At 42.9% G+C, this 17444-nt stretch overlaps 1 protein-coding gene across 4 annotated transcripts; it reads left to right on the forward strand.

The window, feature by feature from the left end:
• The first annotated feature begins 249 nt into the window (after positions 1-249).
• Elac1 (elaC ribonuclease Z 1) lies at positions 250-16918 on the forward strand. 4 transcript variants are annotated; one of them, XM_021640763.2, is made up of 4 exons: positions 250-352; positions 4096-4260; positions 9698-10162; positions 12730-16918. In XM_021640763.2, the coding sequence occupies exons 2-4, from the start codon at positions 4104-4106 to the stop codon at positions 13194-13196; spliced, it is 1089 nt and encodes a 362-aa protein (XP_021496438.1). In that variant the 5' UTR covers positions 250-352; positions 4096-4103; the 3' UTR covers positions 13197-16918. The 4 variants fall into 4 exon arrangements, with proteins under 4 accessions (XP_021496438.1, XP_021496440.1, XP_021496439.1 ...); XM_021640765.2 differs by lacking the exon at positions 250-352 and adding an exon at positions 385-574; XM_021640764.2 differs by lacking the exon at positions 250-352 and adding an exon at positions 606-629.
• The last annotated feature ends 526 nt before the right edge of the window (positions 16919-17444 follow it).

The raw sequence follows: 17444 nt of genomic DNA on the forward strand, positions 1-17444 counted from the left end.
CGCACCAGGACAAAAACAAATTCTTGTTCAGAATACAGGGCACGAAAATCAAACAGTTTCTCTTTGCGGTCAGCGGCTGCAGCCGGCACGCATCGCAGCCGCTACGTTACGGAGACCGGGGAGTCGGTGCAGAGCCGCCGCGACCCTCTCCACGCAGCACCCTGCTCCTCCCCGCAGCCGGGCCGGGCGGGGGCCACCGAGCGCGGACCTCCCGTGCACCGCCCGAGCGCCTAGAGCGGCCGCGCCGGACCGCGGGGGCGGAGCACTTCCGGCCGCGCGTCGCTGCTCGCGCACTGCTGGGCCTCGGAGCCGGCCTGCGCCTCCCTCGGCTCCGGCGGGCGTCCGGGAGCGGGTGAGTGGGGCAGGACGCCCGAGGGGGGCGGGCGCAGAGAGCCCGGGAGCGCCCGACGGCCGGGACAAGCCGCGTGGCGCCCCGGCCCTGCGGTGACACAGGCCTGGCCACTCACTCTCGGGCCCACCCGGAGAAGCGCAGGGCGGCGGCACCAGCCCTGAGGCTGCCTTCCCGCCTGCCCGCCTGGAAACCCGGGAGTGCCGGTCTCCACCATCCACCCAGGTGCTGTGGGATGCCCCGCGGTCAGCAGAGATTGTGATCTGCAGTCAGGCCCGAGGTGACAAGGGACGGCATTGACAGCATTTGTAGTTGCGCACTATCTCGAACGTGGATCAGTCTCGAGAAAGCGAGCAGGCTGCTTGTGGTCCAGGAAGACGGGGACCGAGTGTGGTTTGTTCACTTTTAATGCCGAAATCCCAGAGCGATGCACGTCACAAAACATACACCATGGCTTAAATAATTGCTGTTTACCACCAGACCTACTGAGAGGGTTTTGATTATTTGGTTTATTTTCAAGCTTTTTATTGGGGGAAAATTTTCAAGCATACATGGGGAAAAAAATTCCCAATTCATGGTGTTAAGCTTGTTTCACCCATTACCCTCTTCCCCACTGTTGTTTTAAAGCGACTATGAAATGTACCACTTCATCTGCTAAATGCTTGTCTTTAAGACACTATAGCTTTGTTTGAACAGTCATCATCAGCCTCATAAACATTTCATATTATCATCTGTTATCCAACTAGTGTTTACATTTCCCCTGTCGTCTCTTCCATTACGTTTATCCCGACCAGGAACCAAACAAGCTGCACATATTACAGATGAGTAGTATTTCTTGTCTCTTGATTTCCTTAATCTTCTCTTGTTTTTTTCCCCCTCGTAATGTACCAGCTGAAAAACCAAGTCATGGGTCCTACCTGTCCTTTCCTACAGCACTGCACATTACTTTTTCTATCTCTGGAATTCATGAAGTAAAGTGGTGTTTACATTTGTCTGGTTCTGGTTCTACTTTCTAGCAAGAAAACCTCATGGAGGCCAATAGTGTTTTTTCATACTGTACCACTAAGAGTTATAAGGCCTTGTCTCTCTTCATGGACCTTTTATATACAAAGCTCTCCTCGGGGTAACCAGGTAATTGACCAGAGAGTTACAGAGAAGGTCTCTCCAGCTAACAACTGCAGTGGGAGATTTGTCATCTAACATAATAGTGGAACTTGGCCGTGACCAGCACTGTGTCCGTCCTGTTGGAAGCACCTCATACCATTGAGAGATTTTGGAGCAGTGGGGACCAAGGTGCAGTGTGGAACACTCCAGGTTGCCCATGAGTTGATAATCTGAAGCTTTGTGAATACTCTGCTAGTATGTTGCACTGACAGTTCTAATTCTGTATGTGTCCAAAATTCCCCCCTTTGTTGTTTTTTGTTTGTTTCAAGACATTATTTCTCTAGCCCAGATTGGCCCTCGACTCTCAGTCCCTCTGCTTTAGCCTACCCTCATGACAGGATCTGAGTTGGATTTTGTGTGCATGCACATGTGTGTGCAAATGCATATGGAGGCCAGAATTCAGTGTTATGTGTCTTCCAGACCACTCTCCACCTTAATTTTTTGAGACAAGATGTTTCATTCACAAACTGTCCAGGGACCTGGTTGTCTCCTCCCCCAACCCTATTATATACACACCCTGCCAGGTTTTATGTGGGTTCTGGGGCTCTGAACACACATCCTCATGCTTGTGTGTCAGATACTTTACTCAGCCTAGGTATCTCTCTAGCCTCTGAAAATTTCAGTATGTGTGTGTGCTTGTTTTTGCTTTGTTTTTTTGGGATAGGCCTTTACTGGGTAGACGTAGGTGGCCTGGAACTTGTTATATAGACCAGGTTGGTCTGGAATTTATAGAGATCTGCCTGCCTGTTGTCTGAGAGCTGGGATTAAAGGAACATGCCACCACGCCCCACATGAAATTTTTAAAGAAGCATTTTTTTAAAAATGTTGGCTAATGTCCAGGCGCAGTGGTGCATGCCTATAATACCTGCACCCAAGGAGGGAGAGGCAGGTGGATCTCTGTGAGTTCAAGACCAGCCTCCAGTTCAGGGGAACCAGGGCTACACAGAGAAACCCTGTAAAGTTTAGAAGGCACTAGCTAGTAGCAGTCAGCCTCCCGTCCGGCTCTTAAAAATCTTTCTGCTCCTTCTGAAAATTTCCCTCTGCCTGAGGTTTGTGGATGTTTCTCTTTTTTCTGTCATTTGATTGAGTTTTTGATACACTGATGTTACAAAATGGTATGACATGCAGTAGAGTTTGTTTTTAAATTTCAGAGCTTCTTGCCTTTGTAAGAAAGTTTTTATACTCCCCAAAGTTATATAAATGTTTTCCTGATTTCCCTTCCTCATGTTGGAGATGGAACCAAAGCCTCTTGCATGGTAGGCAAAGGCTCACCTGTTGAACTATATCCCAGTGCTCTCCCAATTTTTAAGGCATATTTTGTCATTTTTTAAATTGAAATTTCTAACTCATGTGGATCTGGTTATTCATAAGTTTCAGCTAACCCTCACTTATTGCCTGTGAGTTCATCTACCAGCACAGGCACAGATCAGAGGTGGCACAGTGCCTAGACCTAGTAAGAATGGTGCCAGCGGTTGGCAGACACTGCAGTTCACTAGGTTGCAGATCACTGACAAGAGTAGAGGGAGCCCAGGCTGGAGGTACACTATGGCAGAGCTCTTCTGCTCAGCTCACAGGGCCTGGTGTCTGAGCCTCAGGACTTGCGGGAGAGGCAAAGGCAGACAGACCCCTTTAACAGCATGAACTCTGCCCCTGAGGGAAGTACGCCATTTGCATTGCTGAGAAACATCAGCATTGTACAATGGCCTGATCCTTCAGGGAGGGTTGATGACCATGGCTGCCACATGGTGAGCGTGATCAAATTCTACCTCTTGTGCAGACCCTTAGTGAGAACTTAGTATTAATGAGGGGCTTAGTGTTAATGGGGACTTTAAGAAATGAATTCTTACAAAGTGTGGAGACTTTTCAGAGACCTCACCTTCACTGTCCCATTTTCTCTTATACTGACATTAATCTGTTAAGTTGATGAGCCAGTATTGACATTAGAGACAAGTGTCATTTGAATTCTTGTGTTGTGTATTATGTGTATCCATATATAATAACATTTGTCTGTATATGTGGTACTGGGTCAATTCTATAGCTTTGTACATGCTAGGTAAGCACACTACCCTGAGCTATATCCCCATCTCCATAAAATGACCTTTCTATCTTTACTGAGTTATAGAGATAGTCTTACTTCCTTAAATATGACTTCAAAAGATCAAAAGATGGAGGTCAAAAGATAACTTGGAACTGGTTCTGAACCTCCACCTTATGGATTCTAGGGACCAAACTTGGGTTGTCAGGCTTAGGGGCAAATGGCTTTACCTGCTGATCCTCAAAAGAGTGTGTGTGTTATGTATAAGGTTTGGTGACTTTTAGCCACTTAAGACCATGATGGGGGTATAGCTCAGTGGTAGAGTACCGGCACTATTTTAAACCACCAAACAAATCATTATAGCTAGAGCATAAGAAGGGATTGAAGGTATAGCTCCATGTCGAGCACATATTCAGCAAGTATGTAGATCTGGGTTCTATCCCCAGCATCAAAAACCAACCAATCAAGCAATCGTAGGAAACCTCACAGGAGCAGGTCTTTGGTGCAGTGATTTTCAAGTAACCTCCAGGTGATACTTCTGCTGCAGGGTTGAAGATGTCTATGGATGTGACCTTTCTTGGGACAGGAGCAGCATACCCATCCCCGACCCGGGGTGCCTCTGCCGTGGTTCTTCGGTGTGAAGGCGAGTGCTGGCTCTTTGACTGTGGGGAGGGCACACAGACGCAGCTTATGAAAAGTCAGCTCAAAGCAGGTCAGTGTGCATCCATCTTACTTGGGATTGTCTTCTGCTCTGTTGCATGCTCTTGGCTCTGTTGTTCAGTAACAGCCCTGAAGCTGTATCTACCTCATAACTACAACTGTCTGGCAAGACTTGGAAGAGTGTCAGGCCTCCAGCAGTGCTTGCTGAATGCCATGTGTGCGTTTCCTTGCTTTTAATTCATCCTGTAAGTGTCCAGAGGAAGGATTTATGAAGGCCTGGGCTTGCAGGATAGGGAGAGATACAGCAGGTTAGCAGATGGACCCTGGCCTAAGGAAGTGCTGACTGCACTTGTCTCCTCCAGGAAATAGTGTACGTGGTCAGAGGAGGATACTGTTTCCCTTGCTATCATGGTAGCCATCTTAGACAAGCTAATCTACGAGTTTCTGAGAGAGCAAAAATAATTCTCTGACCTGGGGAGAACTGATGTCCAGCCTGAGGGAGTGGAGTAACGCCAAGCCCAGCACCTGGAGGGGAGGAATGCAGGCCTGGGGATTAGGCCTAGTTGTGCCTCAGCCTTGACCTTAGCAGATCAGTGGGCTTAAATTTGCTTTTCTTATCTCAAAAAAGAGGGATGCAAACTCTGCCTAAAAGAGACATTATAAACCATATGTGTGGCACTTGCTTGGAGTCTTTGTACTCAGGAGGCAGAAAGGGTGAGTTAGAGGCTAGCCTGAGCTATACAGTGAGACCTTGTCTTAAAAAAAAAAGATTGTTAAAAGAATTATACATATTAAGTAATCCATATCCTACATGGAGTCTCATTACTTAAATCTTTAAAAATAATTTTTATTAGCTCATCAATTAGTAGATTTTCATCATTTAACTCTTATCTCAAAGGCTACATTCTTAGGGGTTTTTCTGAAGCTCCTGGATTAAGCATTCTTTCCATCACCCCAGGCATCCCTTTATCTTATTTGTATTAACTTCTTATTGTCATTAATATCTAAACTGTGCTATTTAAGTATGTTTCCGCACACCGATGTACAGTCAGGTAAGTTTAGTGAAACTTATGTGCCTCGTGGATGCCTAACTTATGGACAGTTAGGATCTCCCACTTTTGAGGTCTTGATAAACCACAGTTGCTACAGCTCATCAGAGGGTCTGGCACACATACTTCTAGTGTCCAGGGACAAGCAGCCATCAATCATGTAATGATACAGGAAGGAAGGGAGGTATTTTTAAATATAGCATGAGAGAGGAGCCACCAATTGTGGTAGAGTGCGTGCTTAGGATGTATAACACTGTGGTTCCAGGTCCCAGCATTGGAACCAGAATTAGCAAAGCAAAAGAAAGGGTTATCAAGTTACTCCTAAAAGCATTACAAAAACATTACCTTAACACATTCAAAAGTTTTTGAATGGGACTCAGTAGTAAAGCGTGTTTTTAATAGTTTAAGGCCCTGGATTTAGCCCCCAGCATTAAAAAAAGAAAATAATTGTAAGGATTTACATATGTATATCTGGGACTACTGCCAGTTGAGTGCTCTACCACTGAGCCGTGCATATTTAGTACTGTGTATTTTTTCCAAATTTTATTCTGAGATAAGGGTTTGCAAAGTTACCCATTGGCTATCTGTGAATTCACTCAGTAGCCCAGACAGGCCTTGAATTTGTGTTCTTCCTGACTCAGCTTTCCCAGTAGTTGGAATAATAGTGTGTACCCCCAGGTCTGGCTTATTTTAAAGTGTATGTACACAAGCTAGAGCTGTAGAAAGGGAGGGAGGGAAGGAAGGAGAGAAGGAAGACAGGCAAGCAGGCATTGCTGAGGCTGCTGTACTGACGCAGCCCAGTACTTAGCAGGTAGAAGCAGGAGGATTAGGAGTTTAAAGTTATTTATATGTTTGAGTCAAGCCTAGGCTACATGAGACTTGTCTCAAAGGAACAAAAACCTCGTAATTATAAAATGTTTGGAACATATATTTTTATTGAAGAAATTCAAATAAAATAAGACTAGAAAGTATAAATAAGAAAAGCCCAAGTCTTCCTCACCAAGACACCTCCCACCCTCTCTTTTCTTAGAGGCAGTTTCATGTAGTCTAGGCTTTGAACTTGTTGTGTAGCCCATGAGCTTAACTGTCAGTCCTCCTGCCTCTCCGTCCCAAGTGCTGGGATTACAGGCATGAACCACTACACCCAATTTCTGCAGTACTGGGAATGAACTCAGGGCTTGGTGCATGATAGGCAAACACTGACTACTGACCTATGTTCCTAGCTCCCACAGGCACATTTTCTGTACATATAGATGTACTAATGGCATAAATATGTGTATTGAAGTATGTGTAATTTGCATAAATGGAACTACACTTTATTTGCCATTAGCTTCTTTAGCTAAACAGTGTACATGTGTGTATATACACATATATGTATGTATCACACACATACAAATATATACATATATATCATATACTGTAGAGCAGTAGGTTTAACTTCATCATCATGTTCAACTAAGGATGTTGTGCTCCTTTGTGGACAGTGTTTTCCCACCACTTCCTTCTTCTTAGGGAAAGGAAGGAGCTGTGATTTTTACTCTTCATCTGATAGCTTCCTCATACCTTTCATAACTGTGGGAAGAAGCTTTTCTCTTACATCACTGCCTCCCTTGCTGTGTGTTCCAAGACTCTTTGTACTCAGTTTTGGCCTTGTTTTGCATAGGTAGTGAGAACGCTCGAAAAGTCTGATGTTGGAAGTGTTGAGGCTAACACAAATTCTGTACTCAGTGGCTGCCAAACTCCTTTTGTCTGTTAGAGTTCTTGGGTCATACAGAGAGGCTGCCTGGAAAGAGAAAATTCAAGGAATATCCTTGCAGTTGAAAAAAAAATTTAAAAATACAATAAAAAAATGAAGGCTAAAAAGAGGTCTGGGGTAAACCTCTGGGGTAGAGTGGTTGGTGCTTGCTGAGTGTGGGTGGCATCCTAGATTCTGGAACCACATAGAAATTACAAAACAAAATCTGAAGAACAGATAAGCAAAAGCAACATGTGGAAGAGACATCTATAGTGTGAGAAGAACCTTGTGAAATGAAAGACCACCTCCTGGAGGTCCTTAAAGACCCAAAACAGCCTCTGAGCCGACCATTGTTCTTGGCCACTGCCGCCTGGGCGTAGTCATTCTGGGAAGGCTTGCTTTGAGAGCATTTACTGTCAGAACAAATCACAGAGTGATAAACTGTTCCTGTTCTTTTATGGTATCAATAAAGTGCTCCTGTACTTTTATGGTATTGTATAGTGCAGATAGGTGGCCCTCGAGCCTGTTCTACTGGAAATCTGCTGGTTGTGATTGTTACTTTCAAAATGCCTGTGGTGCATCTCAGAAAATGCTGATGAGGCATCCTGCCATTTGCCAGCAATAAATTTAGTTTACCACTAGCTAAATCAAGTTACAACCTAAGCCAGTGTGCACTGGAGTGGCTGTTGTGTAGTTTCAGAATAGAAACGAGAGCTGGGCGCATGTGCCCTCATATAGTATGATCAGGGTTTGCTTTCAGTCTGCTCTGGTGCCTGATGGCCTTGCCCTCCCTCTTCTCTTACCCTGTGCCTCTTCTGCCTCTCTTATTCTTCCCTCTTCTTTTCTTCTTCCTTCTTCCACATCCTCACTGGGACACACAGCTCTGTCTTGGTGAATCTCTGTCCAGGAACGAGACCTTAAAAGACAGTATTGGGTTTAGGCCTGACCCAGTCAATTAGAGGCAGTAGAATATCTCAGTTTGCTTTAGGTCCATGCTTGCTAGTCTCAGAGGGAGCTGTAAGGGACAGTGTAATTGAAGACACTGGAGGCCCATTTAGTTAAGTGAATTATCTTGCTGTACTTTTATATTTCACTTTTTTTTTATTTGTTTGTTTTTCAAGACTGGATTTTTCTTTGTGGCCCTGGCTATCCTGGAACTCACTTTGTAGACCAAGCTGGCCTAAAACTCAAAGATCTACCTGCCTCTGCCTCCCAAGAGCTGAGATTAAAATTGTGTTCCATGACTCCCAGCATTTTTTTAATGTTCATTGTACTGCATGTACATATATGTGAGGGTGCCAGATACCCTGGGACTGGGTAGTTGTTTGGTACCATGTGGTTGCGGGGAATTGAACCTAGGTCTTCTGGAAAAACAGTCAGTGCTCTCAAACACTGAGTCATCTCTCCAGCCCTATATATCACTTTGTTTTGTTTTGTTTTTTGAAACAGGGTTTCTCTGTGTAGCCTCCTCTGTACAATCCGCTTACAGAGTGGCTCTGTGGTCACGAGGCAGCCTATTGAAATCTATGGCCCAGTAGGACTTCAGGACTTATCTGGAAAACCGTGGAGCTCTCTCACACAGAGTTGGTTTTTCCTTGTGTGGTTCATGAGCTAGTACCTACAGCTGATCAGTGTCCCGTGGAAGAGCTAAAAGAATTTCCACATGTGGATGAAGCAGACAGCCCTCCCAAAGGACAAGGACGAACTATTTTGTTAGACGCAGAAGAAAACTCATAGAGATCTGCCTGCCTCTGCCTCCCAGAGTGCTGGGGTTATAGGCATGTGCCACCACACCTGGCTATATTTCACTTTTAAAAAGTAAGAATATGTAGGAAAACACTTGTAGAGCTATAAAACAATGTAATTTGAAGATTTTTCACAGAAAAAAAATACTATCCTATTTAAGCCATCCAGTAAAGCTGGGCTTGGGAGTTTGCAACTGTAATCCTATTACTTGGGAGGCTAAGGCAGGAGGATTGCCACAACTTCACAGCTGCCTGGATTACACAGTGAGCTCCAGACTAGCATGGATTATAGAGTGATATCTTGTCTTAGAAAGTTTCCAAGCTGGGCAAGCAGGAGGTCCTCAGTGTAGAGTGACAGCATCCATGTAAAAAGCAGGGCATGGCTGTGTGGTGTCTGTAACCCCAGCACTGGTGGGTACTCAGGAAGACAGATCCTGGGAGCTCACTGGTCAGCCAGCCTAGCCAAAATGGTGAGCTTCTGGTTTATGAGAGACCCTGTGTCAAGGTACTAAGGTAGAGAGCAATAGAGGAAGATACCTAATCTCCTCTGCACTCTGCATGGATATGTATCCACATACTAAGGTGCATAGACTACACACAACACATGCACCCACAAAACACACATGTACACAGAACCAGCCAACCAACCAAATAATAAACCTTGTCTCTCTTTTCCTGGAGTTCTGCAGCAAAATGAAAAGGAATGCGTGCATTTGTAGTAACATACAGAATGTCTAATTTCAGTTAATTTCTTGATATAAGTTGTTAGGCTTGTTTTAAGTTGCTTTGCTGTGGAACTGAGGATGCCCCCAAGGGCAATGCAGGGGTAAAGCAACTGTGCAGTCTGCACCAGGCTAATATCCAGCATGACTGAGGGATGGGAATGCTCAGTCACATAGTGTTGTCTTGGTTTTTATTTCTGAAACCTTTCCTAATACATCCCTCTGTCTCAATCAAAAGGGAGAATTACCAAGATCTTCATCACACATCTTCATGGAGACCACTTCTTTGGCCTTCCAGGCCTCCTCTGTACAATCAGCTTACAGAGTGGCTCTGTGGTCACGAGGCAGCCTATTGAAATCTATGGTCCAGTAGGACTTCGGGACTTTATCTGGAGAACCATGGAGCTCTCTCACACAGAGTTGGTTTTTCCTTATGTGGTTCATGAGCTAGTACCTACGGCTGATCAGTGTCCCGTGGAAGAGCTAAAAGAATTTCCACATGTGGATGAAGCAGACAGCCCTCCCAAAGGACAAGGACGAACTATTTTGTTAGACGCAGAAGAAAACTCATACTGTCTAGTTGACGATGATCAGTTTGTTGTAAAAGCATTTCGCCTCTTCCATAGAATTCCATCCTTTGGTTTTTCAGTCATGGAAAAGAAACGTGCAGGTAAACTCAATGCCCAGAAGCTGAAAGACCTCGGTAAGCATGCCTTTCCTTCTCTTTACCTGAGCTCTTCTAATGGAAGCCACTGGGAGGTCAGGGGAGCCTGTTTCCTGTGTGGCCACAGTAAGCACTCATTTCCTTGGCCCAAAGATGCTGTTCAGAACAAAACTTAAATATTTAATCTCTTTGAATCTTTACTTGTTAGCTTCCCAGATTCACATTCCTTTTCTTTCTTTTTTGGCTGTACTGGGACTTGAATCTGGGACATACAACAATCTACCACTAAGCTATCTCCAACCCTTTTACTATTTTTTACCTGAATCAGGGTCTCACTAACTTGCCCATGGTGGCTTTGACTGTGTGATCATTCTGAGAAGCTGGGAGGCACAGCCTGTATGACCAGACCGAGCTCTGTCTTGGTTGGCAGAGTGGTTTGAATTGGGTTGAAAAGTTCATGACTTATCTTTATTTCCTTATGCTTTCCTTTTTGTTTTACTTTTGGCCATGCCAAGGTTCAAGCCCTGGCCTCCCATGTGCTTTAGGACTAAGCTACACTCCCAATCTTCATGCCTTATTTTTACAGTTTTTTTAAAAAATATGTTTCTGTTTTTATTTTTATTTCTGATACAGGATTTCCTGTAGCCCAGCCTGGCCAACAGCTCATTATGTAGTTCAAATTCAAACTCATGATCCTCCAGCCTCTGCCTCAAGATCGGGTGGAATTGGAAGTGTGCACAGTCCAGAGGCATGTTTTCAATAATATCTTTGTTTGAGGGTGTGTGTGTATGTGTGTGTGTGTGTGTGTGTGTGTGTGTCTCCTCTCACCCATACATGTACATGTAGAGGCCAGAGGTCGATGTTGGATGTCATCTTTCTTTTGGATAGAAGTCTCTCACTGAACCTAGAATTTCTTTGTTTTGGCTATATTAGCTACCCAGCGTGAACCCCTAGGATCTACCTGTTTCTGTTCCCCCAGTGCTGAGTTACAGATGCAAGCACCATACCTGGCTTTTATATGGGAACTGGGGATCTGAACTCAGGTCCCCGTGCTTGGTCAGCACACACTTTACCCACTAAGGTGTCTCCTGGTCCTTCAGTGACATCTTTGATATAAGGATTTTGCTGTAGGTCTTTACCTTACAACAGTAGCCAACTACCCCAAGCGTTTCTTTTCTGTTTACGTTGCCTACTCATTAATCTCAGTTAAAATAGTTTGGCATTCAGAACAATGCAGCTTAACCAATTTTACATACCATGGGTCATCATAGTGGAAAGGAAACACACAAAGATGGGCACAGGTTATTGAAGACCTTATTATTTCTCCATGTGAGGCCAGTGGCACATAAGTGAGGAGACCTCAGCACCCTTAAGAAATGGAGGCCAGATTCATCCCACTTCCAGCCTCACCACTACACTTGGCATGGCATGGATATCCTTGCTGAAAGAATGGTGGACGTTCTGTTTAATTCTTGGGTATGCAGTATCTTCCCCAATTAAAACAGTATACTATACTAGATAATGAGGAAAAGTGATGAGGCCAAAGATGTTTTCGTGATCTAAATACTGTGAAAATACTGTTATATTTGGAAACTTTAAACAAGATCTCTGTTGAAAATGTTGGCTACATATTTGTTTATAAGTATTATCCACAGTATTAATCTATACTAATATAACACTAAAGCTTGAAAATCTGGAACAGCTACCATCTACCAAGATGATTTAACATGTGTAATTGCCTGAAACACCCCATAGCCATATTTTTGTTGGTTTGGTATGTACATGTGTGTTTGCCATGGTATGCAGGTGGAGGTCAGAGGACAACTTTTGGGAGTTGATTCTCTCCTTCCACCATGTAGGTTTCTGGGATCAAACTGAGGTGGTCAGGCCTGGCTGCAAGTGTCTTAACCAACTGAACTTCTCCCTACCCAAACTTGGGGCCCCATTAGCCCTCTCTATCAAGTTTCTAGTTAGTCAGTTCACAAATACTTGTTCTGACTAGAGATATTGATTATATAATTGTTTACATCCAGTCTCTGACATTATGGAAAGTAACGGATCTTCAAAAACTGTTATTCCCATGCAAAGCAGAAAATCGAAGCTGGTGTCTTGAGTGTAGTAAGGCCTAAGTGGTACTTTACAGCTTAAAAGTCAACTTACCTGTGTACTTGGAAAAGGTTTCGAGCATAAAGCCATTGTTAATAACCATGTCAACAATGAACTTTTTAAATGTTTAAATATCCCAGTTGTCTACAAGTAGTAAAGCATTTCTTTCAGTTTTGAAAATAATTAGATGCTTTTAATTTAAAAAAAAAAAGGGTTTTGATGGGTATGGGTGTTTTGCCTGCATTATGTCTGTGCAGCATGTATTTGCCTCACCCTCAGAAGGCCTGGAACTGGGGTTTCAGACATTTGTGAGCTGCTATCTAGGTACTGGGAACTGAATCCAGGTCCTCTGAAAGAGCAGCAAGTGCTCTTAACTGCTGAGCCATCTCCTCCAGGTCCCTGATGCCTTTGCTCTTTACCATTTGCTACAGTGTTAAAGTTGTCTCTTTGCAAATCATAATTCCTTATCCTTGATATAATGTTATCTGGTTCATCTTCAGGTGTGCCACCAGGTCCTGCCTATGGGAAGTTGAAAAATGGAATTTCTGTTGTTTTAGACAATGGAGTTACAATTTTTCCCCAAGATGTCTTAAAAAAGCCTATGGTTGGAAGAAAAATCTGCATATTAGGTGACTGCTCTGGGGTCGTGGGTGATGGAGGAGTGAAGCTGTGCTTTGAAGCGGACCTGTTGATCCACGAGGCAACTCTGGATGATTCCCAGATGGACAAAGCAAAAGAGCATGGCCACAGCACACCGCAGATGGCAGCGACATTTGCAAAGCTGTGCCATGCAAAGAGGCTGGTCCTGACGCACTTCAGTCAGAGGTACAAACCAATTGCCTTGGCTAGAGAAGGAGAGACAGATGGCATTGCAGAACTGAAAAAGCAAGCTGAGTCAGTGTTAGAGCTCCAAGAAGTGACTCTAGCAGAAGATTTTATGGTGATTGGCATTCCGATCAAGAAATGAAACCAGTGCTCCTGTATGCATAAATATGGACATGGATGTATTACCAGACCTGCACTACAGATTTTTTGGTTGTTGGTTACAAGTGGATTTTTTTTCTTTTAGTTTTGGATTTTTTTATCTTAAAATTATTTTGGCCCTAATAATTCCAAAGATGGAGCTGGACTGCGGAGCTGACTCAGTAGTGAGAGGGAACAAGATTTTTTTAATAATAAATAAATTATTTTTAAATGATGAAAAATACCCAGCATCCTTCTTAAAGTACAAATGTGATTAACTAATAGATTTTCAGAGGTACTTATTTTGTGGCTATTGCCACAGATAGAATCCAACTCCATTAAAGTGTTAGACTTAGCTTTGCCCAGCTTAACTGCCGTTATTGGCGAAGTATGTAGGACTAGATCCTCTTGTCTAAAAAAAAAATGGTTTTCTGGCAGAATGTGTATAGAAGCTGCGTTGCTAACCCAGATCAGTGTGTGGGGACAGTACATCGCAGTGTTAATAACAGCAGGTTGGTGCAGTGACTGGAGTAGTCGGTGCAGGCATGGACTAAGTGTTACCTTAGCCTTTTAGTCAGCATTTAACACATGGTTTGGGGCAGTCCACTAGGAATTTGAGTTCTTCCTGTTGCAGTGACTGAGGGGGAGATGGTGGCACCACAGTAGTTTAGCCAGTGGGGGTCAGGAATGCCATATGTTCTGCACAGTTTAGGTTAGTCCTGCATAATGGTTACCTCAAAATTCCAGGCCTGTTCGGAAACACAGATCAAAACGTTTATTCCCAATGTGAACATGCTTTGCCAAAATTAGTGATGTAACAGATTGAATTAATAGATAAGCTAAATCCTCCAATGGACAGCTGCTGCCTCTACTTCCAGTGGCTCAGTCAAGAGGTCAGAGTGGACCCTGCCATTGCATTGATAAGCTGCACGGGTGACTCTGGAAGCCGTGGGTGCTGGACTAGCCTAGAAGAAAGTTGAGAATTGTCTTTTTTCTCTGTTCTTAAATTGAAGGTGTATAGAGCTATTTTATATATATATATATATATGTTTGTGTATGTGTATACTTTATGCATTTATATTTTTACATGAAGCTGGTCTCCACTATTTTCGTAAAGTAAAATAAAGGTATTTTATTGGACAAAGAAAAAGTTTATTTTCAGAAGATCCACTGTAAGAAATTCTGAGGCATTATTTTTGGCACGATAAAAATAATCTTGGAGGGTTGAAAAACCATAAAGCGGGAAACAGATGAGTGACGTAGAGGAACACCGACTACAGGGCTGTAAGTACAATGCTTGCTGACAAGGCTTTACCTACTTTTCCATTCGCCTTTTCTACAGCATTAAACGCCTCTGATATTTAATTTAATTTTAGAGTTGTATCATTTAATGATGTCTTTATTTTGGAGCACTGAGGTTGTTTTCTGTTTGAGAAAAACTGACATGTGAGTTTTTCAAATCTCTGTATCTCCAAGTAGTTCCTTCTTTCTAGCTGATCTCCCTGAGTGTTACAAACATCTTAGGTAGGCATGATGGTATTTTTGCATTTGCGGGGCTAAAGCAGGAAAATTTTGAGATCCAGACAAGTCTGGGTGTATATAGTAAGACTTTATCTCAAAAACAAAAAATAACAAAAAAGCAGAAAGAAAGAAATCCGGCTTATAACATGTTGACATGTTCATTCACATTCCTAACGCCCACACAGGAGGGGCCTGTTTCTATTGAAGGTACTACTCCATCAATTTAAAACCTCTGTAAGTCCCACCCTCTGTGTCATCCCTCCCTGTTTTGTTTTGTTTTGTTTTGTTTTGTGTTTAACAAGGTCTTACTGTGTAGCCCAAGCTGGCCTGAAGCTTACAATCCCCTTGCTTGAGAGCTGGGGTTACAAACATGCACTTATAATCTGACTATAATGTTTTGAATATTCCTTTTCTGAAGAAAATTTTATAATTTTCAGTCTGGGAGTGTAGCTTGGTGGTAGAGCACTTGCTTAGAATGTCTGAGGCACCTTTTTTGATTTGTAGTATAAGAAGGAAAAACGATTCTTTTTGCCTCCTAGTGTAAATATATTTAATATGCCTTTAAGTTATTACATATAATTCAACTCTTTTTTCTCAAATATTCTGATGCCAGCTTGAAATTGTGCTACTTTTTCTTTTATTAATGAAATAATTCTTCTTCCAGTGTTTCCATTACAAATAGACAGTGATGCTACTTTTATCTCACAAAGATATGTTTATAGTGAAATGTACTAGGTCTGTCCTTGCTGGCAGATTTGAGGGCAAATGAAATGATGGAGATAAGTGGGAGAATTTCCCTCACTTCTTTCTCTCTTTTCTCCTTTTTCCTGTAAGATGGGGGCTCATGTAGCCCAGACTAGCCTTGAACATCCTATATAACCAGGAATGACCTTGAGCCTCTGATCTGGCCTCCACCACCAGAATGCTTGGGTAACAGCCATTATATCAGCACACCAGGCTTATGTGGCACTGGGAATGGAACCCAGGGCTTTTGCCTGCTAAGCAAGTATTCTGCCAACTGAGCTACATCCCAGAGCCCGAGGAAGTGGGGTTTTGTGTGTTTTGGTTTTTGTAGGGAATACTAAAAAGAAAGTACTGGCTGTGACTTTGACTATTTGTTCTTGACAGAGAAAAACTAAGTTTAAGAAGAGACTGTGTGTGCAAAAATGAAAAATGAACATTTAAACATATATTTTTAAAAAGCAAGAAAAGTGGCTGAGAATGTAGCTCAGGTAGAACAGTGGTTAGCCTTATAAGGTCTTGGGTTTGATCCCCAGTGTCTTTACTTGACCCTCCCTCCAAGAAAAACAAGGGGGAGGAGCGAATATGAATGGTTAAAAGTGGATTCCGATTATAAGCATGTATGGAGATGTAATAATGAAGCTTGTTGTTTTGTAAATTAATACGTACTAATAATTTTTATTAAGTGGAGAAAGAAACTTTGGCAGAAGGGGCAAGAAGTTTTGGGAGGCAAGACAGGCTATCACTTCTGTTGGTGGTTTTATGAATGGATGTTCTGACTAATTATATGTATATATCCATGTAGTATAGCAACTACACTACAGCACACCCATACAGATAAATTGCTTCTCTGAGTAATTGTTCATCTCTACATAGGCACTCCAGACAGCTGACAGTTTAGCTCAAGTCTTTGTAATATTCCTGTTCATCATCTGTACTGTAGCCAGAGTGGGTTTTTTTTTCCCTCCCAAAAATGTAAATTATTGCAATCTTTTCTTGGCTTCAAACTTTGTAGTGGTCTGGCTTTACTCCTCTCTAACCTAGTCTACTACCCAGTGCTACTCAAGTTTGCAGCCCCAACCATGTGGGCCTTCTTTCAGTCCTTCATCAAGGTTTTCTGATGTCACAGAGCCTTTCAGTAGCCTGCATCCTTCTCCTGAAATGGTATTTGCTATATCCCAAATAAACGCAGTGAACCTTCAGGTCACAGCTTTGCTGTCAGGCCTCGTGGAGTTTGCCTGCCCAGCTCCTGCTAGGTAGTGTATTTCTCTCAGCACCTACAACCCATCTTCCAGACACTTGTCACTCACAGCTTCATTTTGCCTCTGTATGTGATGTTTCTCTCTCACAGCAGCTCTGTAAACCACACAAGGGCAGAGCTGTGTCTGCTTCTGTTCCTCTTTATGTCTAACTTGGTGCCTAGAACATCAAAGGTATTCAATAAATACTGTTGACTGAATCACATTTTCTTGTCCTGTTATTTTGTTAATATTTAGTACTGTGTTATCCAATGGATTTTTCCTGAAACACACAAAATGCACAGACCTAATCTCCACTGACACAGAGGCAGATTGCCTGCTTATGACTTTAATGGGCAAATCCTTATAAACAACAGTTTGAAACTTTAGTTTAATGTTCTAAGATATGCTGACAAAAGCCTAGAGTCAGGGAAAAAATTAGAAAAAGTTTTCTCTACTAAGAAGTTGGATTTCGGCTTTGGCCATAAGGATGTTAGAGCAAAGCAGGAAAGAAGAAAGGGCTGAGCTGTAGGCAACAGTCTAGAGATTACATGGGGTAGAGGAATGCTCTATGACTCTCACTCAGTTTTTTTTTTTTTAAGGAATAAGAAAATAATTTATTCTGAACCAATTAAGACTGATTATGACCTGGCAACACTGATACAAGTTACCTTGGATGGTGTTTTATTCGTGGCCTTGTTGCTCAGAAGTAAATCCAAAACTGAGGTCTACTAGGTCCATGTTTAGAGGAT

The sequence above is a fragment of the Meriones unguiculatus genome, chromosome 2 (assembly GCF_030254825.1).
Source record: "Meriones unguiculatus strain TT.TT164.6M chromosome 2, Bangor_MerUng_6.1, whole genome shotgun sequence".
Lineage (NCBI taxonomy): Eukaryota > Metazoa > Chordata > Mammalia > Rodentia > Muridae > Meriones > Meriones unguiculatus.